The 12,975-nt window shown below is 47.7% G+C and overlaps 1 protein-coding gene across 1 annotated transcript in view; it reads right to left on the bottom strand.

Annotated features, from left to right (window-relative positions):
- The window catches only part of Cnga3 (cyclic nucleotide gated channel subunit alpha 3), a 29,125-nt gene that overhangs the window by 14,939 nt on the left and 1,211 nt on the right, over positions 1 to 12,975 (bottom strand). Inside the window, exons 2-3 of the mRNA XM_038343823.1 lie at positions 4,038 to 4,151; positions 692 to 865 (exon numbers count right to left, since the gene is read on the bottom strand). Coding sequence (XP_038199751.1) covers positions 692 to 865; positions 4,038 to 4,151 — 288 coding nt within the window. The remainder of the gene's footprint in view (positions 1 to 691; positions 866 to 4,037; positions 4,152 to 12,975) is intronic.

Below are 12,975 nucleotides of genomic sequence, written 5' to 3'. Positions count from 1 at the left end.
ATAAATAAATATTTAAAAAAAATAATATAGTTTCTGTGTGATTATTTTGGGGCTGAGCAGTGGGAACCAACCAGCAGCCTCCTTTCAACAAATTGGTGCCCATGTGGCCAACTAAATCCACATAAAACCTGAGAGGACTTGCAAAGGAATTCTAGACACTAAAAAACAAAGTTTAGTCTCATTTTTTTTTCTAATGGGCTTTGCTTGCTGGCGGCACGCTGTGGCTCCTTTAAGAGAAGTTTTCCTGATTCAGCAGTAGCAGAAAAAAAAGCTGCTTTATGCAGGGTAGGGTCAGGATTACATGAAGCTGGGAACTCTGGTTCAGGGGCTTCCTGGACTCTGGATTGGAAATGCTAGGGCATGTAGTATTCCCTGAAGGATACATGCTTCCTTCAAGAAGTGACTCACAGGTAATGGTAATTGTGGTCTCCACAGGGCATCTAAGCTGGACCCATGTGCTTCTTTGCTGTCTCAGCTGGTGTGCAGCTGGTGTGCAGGTGGTGTGTATCTGGTGTTCAGGTGGTGTGCAGCTGGTGTGCAGGTGGTGTGTATCTGGTGTTCAGGTGGTGTGCAGCTGGTGTGCAGGTGGTGTGCATCTGGTGTGCAGGTGGTGTGCAGCTGGTGTGTAGCTGGTGTGTAGTTGGTATGCAGCTGGTGTGCAGGTGGCTCTCCTCCTTTTTCTGTTTCTTACCCTCTGTCTGGTGGTTCCTGTCCACCTGGGTTCGGCTGGGCATTGCTTTCCTTGCTGGACACCTCGTTCAGCTCAGTTCCATGGAATCGATCCAAGAAGGCATCAGGTCTCTGGTCCTCATGGTGTAAGTGCCTGGCAGCCCATGCACGAAGTGAGATGATGAGGTGTGACACCCTGGGAGGGGAAAGGACAGACAGTGACTAGAGAAGCAGAGGTGACCAGCGGAGGTGACACTGGGGGCCTGTGGCTCAGGCTTCTGTCTCTCCTATGCCCTTTCCTCCCCTTCTCCCATTCCATCTCCAGCCTGGGGCAGAGCCTCATTGATAAATGATGCTGTCTCTTTATTACGGCTTTGCCCTTTCAGCTCTCCCACAGCCATGCTCCCTCCAGTGGGGCAGCAGCAAACATTTCTACTCATTATTCCTTTTGCCCAAAGCAGATCTCTTGTTAGGGTTGCTAAGTGAGAACTGGAAAGTTCATCAGTTAAGGGCCCTTGCTGCTCTTGAAGGGGACCTGGGTTTGCTTCCAAAGAGCTGACAACATTTGTGATTCCAGTTCTAAGGAATCTGATGCTCTCATCTGAACTCTATGGGCACGAGATACTCGCACGGCACAACACATACATGCCAGGCAAGATGCTCGTACACATAAAGTTAAAAAATGAAACCTTTGAAAAATATTGCTAGGCATAGGAACAGTGAAAGCATTCAATCCTTGGGGTTTATGTGTGAAATGCTCCCCATAGGTTCATGTGTTTGAGCACTTGGTCTCCAGCTGGTAGCACTGTTTGGAAAGATTGGGTGACTGTTAGCAAGTAGAGTCGCGCTAGAGAAAGCCTTACTGGAGGCAGGCCTTGAAGTTTTATGCCCAGACCCATGTCCCTTTGTTTCCTGCTTCCCAACTGCTTATGCAGTGTGCAGCTCCCCCCTGCCCCATGCCACCCTCGCTGTGATGGAACTGTAAGTCATAATAAACCTTCTTCCCTTAAGTGGCTTCTTGTCAGGTATTCTCTCAGACAACGGACGATATAATGAATATAATCCTCAATTAAGGTTGAATTTAGAGCAAAGAGTAGAGGAACATGCATCCATATAGAGTGTGAGTTCACCCTCTCTATAAATCTATTAATTTTTTCTCATAAGCTCCAGCACTTCATTCATCCTGGTACAGAAGTACCTTCCCAATGTGTCTAATCCCTATCCTAATATCAGACCCTGCTAGGCGTGGGCTATGGGGTCAGTCCCTGAGACTGCAGCCCATGTCTCCAGAGCTTATCATAGCTGAAACATTCTTTGGGAAGCCTGCCCCTGCCTTGCCTCCCACCTCCTGTGTTTCCACTAGAGAAGGAGAAGATATACTCAACCTCATTTCTCTGCTTTTAGACTTTAATTCTTAGCATTTGTGTGTGGGGTGTGTGTGGGGGGTGTGTGTGCACACGCATGCACCTGCTTATGTGCACACCATATAAGGGTGTTGTGAGACAGCCAATGTGAGTGCTGGGAACTGAGCCTGGGTACTTTGTAAGAGCAACTGGCACTCTTAACATTGAGCCATTTCTCAAGCCCTCCTTCCCTCGGCCTCTGTTTCTCTGCTTTTGCTTCTCTCTGGTTTCCTCCGCATCATATCTATAGAGACTTCCACAGATGGTGTTCCTAATACAATCAGCCCTAAGCAACTTGCTATCAAGTCATGAAATGCTAAATACCTTGACCCTAATTATACGCTTGCAATATTGAAGCAAGAAAGCAGCCCTCCCACGATGCTGGGCTTGGTTTGCATAGACATATTTTGAGGGGCCTTGTGGGAGCTGCTCTCGGCTCTGGACACTGTCCCTGCCTATCCTCTGCTAAGGGAATAGAAGGAAGGTCGTTTCCCCCCACTCCGTCCAGTTCCAGCCAGCAGGATCAGACAATGGGTGCACAGTGCATCACCCCTGCTGCGGAACAACTGACAGCTCCCTGGTGCTGGAGTGGGGCATTTCACTCAAGGTCGTTTTCAGCCCTGTGCCTAATGACGTGTGATCGAAGAGAGCCAGAAATGAGTGAGATGTGTAGAAGGAGACACAAAGTCTGTGAAAATCTACAGGACAAGGAAGCGAATGACAGCTGCCTCCCAGCCCCCTCCTCTGCCTCCTTGGCTCCATCTTCACCTCAGACCACATGGCTGTCCTGAAACAGTGCCCTGTCCTGTTTACCTGAGGTCCTTTTCATTTACACTGACTTGAAGATGCTCTTCTTCTCTGCAGCCGGACACTTGTTTTATTAAAACCCAACACTGGAAACCATTTCAATACCCACCTACAGCCAGCTCCTTAAAAACCATGATAGAGGGACTGAGGCGACGGCTCAGTAAATAAAGTTCTGGCCGTGCAAGCTCAAGGACCACGATTTCGGATCCCAGCAGGGATGGCATGTGTCTGTTATCTCAGCAGTGAGGGACAGAGACCGGAGGAGCTCTGGAGAGCAGTGCTGGCCAGTGACCTTCAAATTCAGTAAGAGATTTAAGGTAGACAGCAACGGAGAAAGACACACTCTCTCTCTTTCTCCCATGCACACCTCCTCCAGAGTAGAATAACATTTTCTACAAATAAGAATACAATGAATAAATAGATAAATAAATAAGAGAAGTGAATAAATATTTATCTATTTACTTGACAATCGGCTTAACTAACACTATAGATGCACAGCTGTAAAACTGTGGTGTTGGCTCAAGAAAATGACTGGAAGGTAATGAACCCAGCATCTGTGGAGCCATGGATGGCTGCCAGGAAAGGTACAGCTCCACGGAGCCAGCGTTGTTAGAAGTGTTTTCAGATAAGGCTCGGAAGGGTGGGATGACTTTCCTTATGTGCTACCGCTGTTAAAGCCAGGTACAGATGTCCCCAAAGGGAGGTAGTGCTTAGAGATTTGCTTATCTGCCTGGCGCTTTCTCAAGGATGCATGCTACAGAGTCTAGATGTACTGAGAAACCTCGAAACCTTCCAGAGCTACTTCAGAAAACACCATCCTCAGCACATCACTGTGCCCATCCAGGGTCCTCTCACAGTGACCCACTCTTACACGGCCTCTTTTGGACTTGTTCTGAGTCCTTCCAGGACTGAGAAGCACTCCATGCTATTTTTATTAAAGTAATTTCCAAACTAAAGCTATTTTTCTTCGACCTGTCTGAGCTCGAAACATCTGGCTCAAGAGGATAGAAGTTAGTTACTGATAGATTTTCGGGTGCTCGGATCCTTGTCTGTTCTGTAAATCTTCAACCATATCTAATACGCCTTCCAAGGCATCTCCACATTCTTTCTGCCTCACTTTCTCTTTTCCCAAAGCAAAGATTGCGCAGGGTCCTTTACCTGGCTGGCCCCTGGCTCGTGAATAAGCTCCGTGCCGATCCAGCCAGTCCCTGGGTCTCCATGGCGATCCCTGGCTGCAGTGTGGAAGATGTCTCCTCACATGGTGAGTGAGACCTAGCAAATCAAATATGCAGCATGCTAATTGATTTCCAGCTCATCCATCTCCCAGAGAGTCAGGAGTGAGATGGGCGGATGCCTGCAGCAGGAGGAAAGATACCGTTGCAGATTCTCAAACCAAAGATCCCCTACTTCTGCCCATCACAAATCTGGACCCGTGAGATGAAAATGATCCTTTCTTTTACATTTATTTATTTGGTGTGTATGTGTGCATGTGCATGTACCTACCATGCAAGTGTGAAGATCGGGGGGTCAACTTGTGGGACTATGTCTTGTCCTTCCACATGTGTGTCGCAGGGATTGACCTCAGGTTCTCAGCCTTGGCAGCAAGCACCTTTACCCACTGAGCCATATTGTCAGCTCTAAGAGGCGCTTTCTTTACAGCAATTCCGACCAAGGAGAGAGTTTGTATATGAGTTAAGTGAAGGCTGAGGGGTGCCAACAGGTGCCAGCATGGTCTCCAACAGAGATTGGGGCCAGGAGATGTCCCAGTGCCTGCCATCGTGGACCATAGCCGATGTTTCCATGCAATGCTTCTGGAACAAAGTTTTTTTTACTTCCAACATATCACAGACTTCTGCATCTGGTCTACCTCCTTTCAGAAGCCTCTCTTCCTACTCTGTGTGCTGTAGGTGCATGTTCTTGACAGTTACACACTTGTGTGGTAGCCTTCTTACAACTCTGGACCCTTGCATGGATTTGGCCTGTCCCTCCAAGCAGAGTTAAAACAATTTGAGCAGTGTTGTCTAGAGCAAATTCACTCACCCTTTGCTAAACCCTGTCCCTGTCCCCAGCAATGCAGCAGTAAAGGGGAGCCTCTCCAGCCGTGCCTGCAGGGAGGACAGCCTGTGTGTCAATAGGATGGGTGACCACACTGGTAGTGGACCCTGGTATCTGAGGAACTACCTTGACTAAGACCAAGAGTGTGCCCGGGAGCGTTTCTCTTTCTTTTTAAAAACCTCCTAAGGCTGAATCTGACCAGCCTGATTAAAAGTCAGCCAGGCAGTGTCTTCCCCAGGGATCTGCACTTCACTCGGTGACTCTTGGAGGAAACCCAGCAAGGCAAATTAATTCTATCACATGGCCTATTCCAAACTAATCGGCTTTCTTAACAAGGTGGTTGAAGAGGCAAACATTAAGTCTGGGGAAAGCGTCACTCCCTGTGGTGAGAGATTAGAGTCCTTGGAGGCCAGGTGCTGAGTCCCCTCTAGCAGCAAGCCCTCCACAGGGATGGGGTGTGTGCAGGTGGAGTGGGGTGAGGGCTCATTTCTATGCTATGTCCGATCTAGGATGTCTTTGGATAGGCAAATGGCCAGCACACAGCCCCTTCTCCCAGCTTCCTCCCAGCAAGGTCACTTTTTAGCTGGAACCACATGGAGGTAGACAGCCTATGGTGTTGGCCTTCTTCAGTGATGGGGACCTGTACAGTGTCTGGCTGTTTGGGTCACAGATCCCATTTGTTCCTCCTCAGGTTCAAGTCTCCCCTCATCACAGCCAACTCAATATGACCACATTTCCGAGGTCTAGCTTGGCCATGTAGGGAAACCAAGAGCACCTGATGATTACTGGGGCCAGCCCAAGGAAGTATGTGTTTGTATGTTGTTGGTAGCTATAAGCCAAGTCCCAAAGCCTTACAACGCAAGCGGCTGGTAACTCCAATGTCCTTAAGTTGCATATGTGTAACTGATTTTTTTTAAGAGTTGAATATCGGGCCTCCCCATCTATCTGACTCATGTAATGTTTATGTGATGCTTGGGATCTTTGGAGTACGGAGGAATCATTCTTGTGTCATCTCCCAACATGATTGCAAATACAACAAACGGCACACCGTTGATTGACAGTTTACGGTGTATCAGCTGCAACCAGTTTACCATATATCTGTGCAATGAAGCTGGGAGAGAGAGGGGAAATGAAAGTCCAGAGGGCTTACGTAACTTCCCTGGGGTCACAAGACCAAAGGGCAAAGGGGCAATTCTGATGTCCTTCCACCCCGTTTCAAAGGCTGCCCTCACCACATCCGTGGATCTGCCCTGTGTGTTTCAACTGACAATGTAAATGCAAACAAAGTTGAATAGAACTTGGCTGAGGGTGAATTCCTGCAGCATGCTGTCAGAGACATGGCTCTGATTCGCCTGGCTGCCTTCCACGGGTAGGGCTCGATTTTCAAACCGCTGGATACGAGTGTCCCTTTGTACCCTTGAGAGTCAACTCACGTCTTCCCAGTGTACCCGGAAGAGGCACTGCCAGGGGCCCTGCTGTCCTGCAGCTGCTGAAGTTGCCCTCCTGACATTCTGCAGACAGCCAAGGCAGGAGGTAGATCCCACGGTGCCTTGGTCAGTTTTAGGAGGTACAGTCAGGGGCAAAGCATGTCTTTCTTGAGTCCTTGGATCTAAGAAGTTAGCATGCCCTGGTGGGGTGGGGGATAGTCGCTAATGCTGAGGGCTCTGTCAGAGCGTGTGTGTCTGGAAGATCCAGAGGCAGTTCTAAGGACAGAAGTGTTCTGACTCACCATTCGCTCTACCAGCGCTAGGCTCCATGCAGCCCAGGCAGTAATTCTACTCAGTCTCTCATCTGTTCGTTGTCTAGTACCAGACTTCCTGCCATATTTAGCAAAGGAACTAAAATTATGATATTTGAGGTGGGCAAGGCAGAGCTGTGAGATGCTGCATACAGACGATTGTCTCACTGCTACGCTCAGGGTAGGTGGCGGGGTGAACAGTCAGGAGGCTGGATTTAATTTCTTATTCTAGCACCTGTCTATCAATAACCTGAGGACTGGTCACTCATCCTCTCAAAACTTAAGTTAAGTTATCTCAGCAAGCACATCAAAGAGAGATGGACAAAGAAAAGAGGAACTGAGAATCTGAGGTGACTTTTGAGCCCCCAGGAAGACACAGGTACTGATGAGGATAAAGAAGGTAGTTACTGAAATGATGAAGATCTAGAACCTTCCAAGAAACTGAGTGGCAGCAAACAGAGGGCTGCCAGGGAACAGCCTGACACCAACTCTGGCAACAACTTCAGGTGCGATGCTGTCTTCCAAGCACAAACTGTTACTGGACTTTAATAGGGTCAGGCAAGACCTTGGCATCTCCGACAGGCCACCCTCAGCCACCTGCCCTAAATAAGCTAAATTCTATTTAAAGAGACAATTTAATATCAGAAAAAGATTTATTTAATATTGCCACATTGGGAAGAGGGATAAAGAGGTCCAAATTATTTCCCCAGTCCATCTTTGGGGTCCTAAAGTGAAGTTTACATAGAAGGCCAGATGCATACAAAGGTAAGACATTTTAGTCACGGCATGGTCCTGACTTGTCATTATCCCATCTTTGCCTGGGCTCCTGTGTCTCCAACAAGGTGGCCTGCTGAATTGTTGACCACCTGTAAATCTGTTCTGAGGAAATCAGTTCCCCTCTGACTGCTGGTATCAGGTTTCAGTCTCTTCCCTCTCCCGGTGTTCGAGAGGCTCTCTGATGTCAACAAGGACAATGACAACCAGTATGATACACGGAAATGACTTTTAAAACACGAGAGACGTTTCCAATTGTGACACTCGATCTCCAAAGCAGTGTGTAGAGGGAAGCCAGTGTTGGGAAGGTTTCCGATGTCACTTGTCACTGAGTGAGGGCAGAGGTGCCATAAGCATCAGAGCTAGTAACTGACTTTGTGCTCTGGGTAACATCTTGTCTTACTCAGGTGACATGGGGACAGGAGAGCAAATACAAGGCTAGAGAACATGACACTCCTCTTCTTCTCAAGCCCTGAGGACTCCGAATGACTCCAGTACTACTGGGCACATGTGACCAGGGACTGGAAGGCAGTGCGTTTTTAAGTCTTTGGTCCTTGAGAAGCAGGGTGAAAATAGTTTTCTTTGGTGATAATTGCTTTGGGCTCTGCACAGACAGCAGCATGAAGAAAGCCTCTTTTCTGTAAGACACAGACCTCTGTGCCCCAAAGCTCACTCAAAATAGCTACACCAGGAAATGGTTCGGGATTTGGGGTGCCCTCAGACCTTATTGTAATTCTCTGTAGCACATTCTTAAAAAATATGCTGGATGGATCCTAGATAATTGAGTCAAACAACTAAGTAGAAAAGAAAAGTTCAAGACATTTGGGAGTTATGTTTTCTCATGTTGGTGAGGTTGGCCTTGAACTTACGTTTACACTTCTCTGGTTTCCAATACTGAGGCTGTAGGCATGTGCTGCCATGCTCAGGTTGAGACATTTTTATTTCTGGTACTTTCAAGATGTATTTTTTTTCATCTGAAGGAAGCATTTTCATCCTTTCTTACGATTTTCCCTTGGGAAATTAACTTTGATAACTTAATAAAGAGAAAGGAAAAACCGGGCCCCCAATGTGGTGAGAGATCTGCTGGCAAGGTTGTCTCCAGAGACAAAGCATTGGAGTTCTGTCTTCCTAGGGGCATTTAGGGAAGGACTGGTGGCACGCAGGGTCTGGCAGGCCCATTCTCTGATTGGGAACAAACAATGCCTTCTATTTCAGTTCACAAAGTCTCAATTATTTATCCCGAAAGCTCCCCTAAAGGACTGGGATTTGAATGCGATGATGTGATCCGTCTAAACACAATTTCTCCCCCTAAAATCATTATGTTTAGACTCACGATGTTTTGTTATATGCCAGAGTCCTTTCAAAATCTGCTTTAAAAAATACTATACGCATGGGTGCTTTCCCTGCGTGTGTGTCTGTGCACCACACATGTGCCTGGTGCCTGAGAGGCCAGAAGAGGGCATCAGACACTCTGGGTCTGGAGTTACAAATCATTGTGAGCCACAATGTGGGAGCTGGGAATTGAACCCTGATCCTCTGGAAGAACAGCCAGTGCTCTTAGCCACTGAAGTACCTTCCCAGCCCCATTTGTTCAATCTCACACAGAGAATAAATCAATGCGAGGATGGGTTGAAAAGCCCTGGATGGATAGAGACTGTGCCTCAGTCACCAAGGCAGCTTTACTTTTATCCTGAACACGTGCTGGGTTCTCCTTGCTGATCCCAGGGAACATTCTGGAATTCCCTGTATACATGCAACGTTAGAACACAATGGCTGCTCAGGCCACGGCCCCTCCCAGTACTCCTCTTCCTCTCTAACAGGTGCTTGCCAAGACCCCGCGAGTCTCCAGATAACAGGCATCCCTGTGTGGGGAATCTCTCACCTGGGAAGTGAGTTGACATCCAAATGGGTATCGGTGGACACACATCCTGCTCCCAACCCCCTTCTCCGTCTCCTGCCTGGGAATCAGAGGATCTACCTGACAGCAAGCTTGAACTGCGAAATCTCCCCCATCCTCAGAAAGGTACAAGAGACGGATGTCTCGGCTCCATGGGCCCTGGTTTCCTTTCTCTAGAACCCCTGCTGAGCTGCTGTCTATTTGTTTTTCTGTTCATGGCAATAAATAAATCTTAGAGCCTCAAGGAACCGCCTCTGTCTCGGTGTCCTCTTTGGTATCCTAGACCTTTCTTTTCTTTGAGTCCACTGCTTGTATGAGAGAAAGCATCTTTCTCTCCCAAAAGATGCACTCTTCCTGGTTGTTCTGTAGAAAGCTCTGTACGACCCTCCTGGGACTTGTAGTCATCTATTGCCAAGTGTTCACTGTATGGCTGGTTGGAGAGGACACAAGGGGCCTCCGTGAGACTCAGTGAGTGGCCAGGCTGAGAAAAGCACTACCTGGGCACAGGCAGGGAAGGACTACTTCTAGATGCTTGGCCACCAGAGAGGTCTGAGGACAAGAGAAGAGAAGAAGACTTCTCATGTGAGAGACCAGGGAGGACTCACCAGAAGGAAGGGTGAACCCTAAATGTGACCAAGAAAATGACGGACTACTTCACCATACGCATCAAGGACCATGCAAAGAGCATTGTGTTCACTGGCAGTTTTAACCACAAGTCAGAAAGTCAACACTAGACTGACTCCTTCCCTGAATAAGGAAATGGAGGCTTAGCACATTTGGACAACTTACCAGAGCTAAGCAACTGCAGAGCCAGTGTTTAGATTCGGGCTGTCTGACCTGAATCATGCTGACCATGGAAAGTGGGACAGGAGGGAAGGGGGGGGGGACGACCCATCTTTCTGTCATAAGGAAATACTTGAGGTAATCAACTTATAAGCAAAACAGGTACATTTTGGTTCACTGCTTTGGAGGCTCTAGTCCACAACAGACCAGCTCTGTTGCTTTGGGCCAATGACTGGCCAATGACTATATGATGGCAGTCTGTCATACACAGTGGAGCCAAAAATAGAGGGCCTGAATCCCACAACTTCGTTTGGAGCTATTCATCCAAAGACTTTATGTCCTTGCACAAAGTCTGCCTCTTAAAGGCTCTGCCTCCTCTAAGCAGCACCACCCTTAGAATAAAGCATTAACACATGGGCCTTTGGGTGATAGTCAAGAGCCAAATCTAGGATGGCAAGTGGTATCTTTCAAAGGGCATCAGTCCAGATCCTTTAACCATGATGCTAACACCATTAGATTGTATATGATGCTTGCCTGCTCAGAATATAGAGAAAGGCTGCAGCAAGACTGTTAGGAGCCAGACACCCATGGCAGGGACTTGGCATGGCTTTGTGTGATGGCACCTGGCTTGGCAGGGAGTTAGCACGACTTTGTGTGATGGCATTTGGCAGAAGATCATCAAGAGCTCTCATGGCCCCACAAGTCAGAAGGGGATGGTAGGTCAATGCAGAGTCAGGATAAGGTCCACAGTAATTTCTGGTTAAGCAAACACTTGGGTTGATGCTGCAGCTAGCTATCTCCTATGGGTCTGCCTGTCTCTGTAGTTTATCTCAGGGAAAAGAAACAGATGAAGACCCCGATGCTGTGCTCTCTGCCCAGAGAACCTGGAAGCTCCACGAGAAGCTCTTGTCAAGACCCACTGTAGGCAAAAGAGGCAGTGGGGTGAGTTCTATTTGTCTTTGACAATCTCTGTGTTCTTCCACTGAACCCAAAGTCCCAGGAGCCTAATGCTAGTGCTGGGCCCTGTGCTGCAGCTCTCTCTCCTAAACATCCAAACCTGACATAGAAGACCTCTCAAGGACCTTTCTTAGCTGATCATGAGAAAGAAGCTGTTTTTGCATGCAAAAGCCTTAGCAGTTGGCATGCTCTAATGGTGTTCATCTTTCTTGGAGGTAAGAAGCAATGACTCAAGCCATAGGAATTGGTCCCCAGGGGTGGGACACCAGTATCAGCTAACAATTGTCCCTGTAAGGAACATCTATGCTAGGTTTAGAAGTATAGGCAAAAGAGCTGTAGCACCAATAGCTACAGCACAGGGCCCAGCAGTAACATTGGGCTCCTGGGATTTGAAATGTTCCTTCCTTTCCTGGTGTTTTAGAAGGATGTAGGTTTGGAATAATAGGGACAAGTATTTGGAAGTTGCTGACGTCACTTCTTGTGTTAGTTACTTTCCCCACTGCTGTGCAAAGCATCTGAGAAAAGCGGCACAAGGAGGGAGGGTTTATCTGGGCTCTCAGTTGAGGGTATGGCCCATTATGAGGCAGCTGGTCACACTGTATCAACAGCCAGGAGGCAGAGAGGGATGAATACTGATGCCCCACCAGCATTCCCCTTTGGTCTGGGACCCAGCCCATGCAATGGATCTCCCTGCTTGACTGGTTTGAAATAGAATCTCATAGATCCAGGCTGGCCTCAAACTCCCTCCTTGAATTCCTGCTTCCACCAGGGGCTGTGCCACCATGGCTGGGTTTATGTGGTGCTGGGAACCAAACCTGGGGCTTCATGTATGCTAGCTAGGCAAGAATTCAACCAACTGGGCTACATCCCCAGCCTGGAATGTAGATGACACTTTGAGACAACCTGACACACAGACATCTGAGCATCAAAAGTAAATACAATAGATGATGGCTGATCGATACACAGCCATCCATAGGAGACACTCCAGGATCCCCACTCCAGACAATACCCTCTTTTCAGACGCCAAGTTCATTATGTAAGATTGTAGAATTATCATAAAATCTATACATATCCTCTCTTGTGCACCCCAGTTAACCGAATCTGGAACCTCCCCACCCCCACCCCCAAAGGACATGCTCAGAAGTTTGTCTCCTAGGTGACAAACCTGCTAAATTGACTAACAATACTAACCACTGCATTTGTTAGGAGTCCCCTCTGGACCTGAGGACTAAGAGCCTAGACAAAGAAAAGAGCAAGCATGCATCTGAAAAAAGGAAGGGAGGCTTGTCAGTGAGAAGAAACAATGGATGGGGGATGGGGAAGTGAGGGACCATCGTGGCTGTTTGGAGCCATCAGTTACCAGGCATTTTGAGAGCAGGGAGAAATTTCTAGTTTTATATAGGTTAGGCAGTTCTATCACAGTAGGACAAAATGGTAAGTCTGAGAAAGTTTTCCAAGGTTCAACTCAATCTTCTCAGCAAGAAGAGCTATGGGCTGGAGAGATGCCCTTGGCAGGTGAAGGCATTTGTCATGCAAATCTGGAAAGTTGAGCTTGATTCCTGGAACCCCCATGGTGGGAGGAAAGAGCCAACTCCTGAAAGTTGTCCTCTGACCTCCACCTGTGCACTGTATGCACCCCAATAATCATAAAATAAAGAAAAAGATTAATAAATCTAGCAGTTACCTAATAGGTTTTCTCCTGTGTTCTAACTTAGACCCAGAACTGAGGGGAAAATGCTGTTTGACTTCCGAAATGCAAACACCGAGGCATGAAGGTCTCTCTAGCATTTACTAGTAAGTCCTGGGTGTTCATATGACCATTGTGTCTGAATGTCACCGATGTGCCTGACAGCTTGACTGCAAGGGGATACTCACTCCCCACAAAGGCCCAG

This window comes from Arvicola amphibius, chromosome 9 (genome assembly GCF_903992535.2).
Source record: "Arvicola amphibius chromosome 9, mArvAmp1.2, whole genome shotgun sequence".
NCBI classification, from domain to species: Eukaryota; Metazoa; Chordata; class Mammalia; order Rodentia; family Cricetidae; genus Arvicola; species Arvicola amphibius.
Note: the sequence above shows the minus strand (reverse complement) of the source record. Positions and strands in the feature narration are given on the sequence as shown.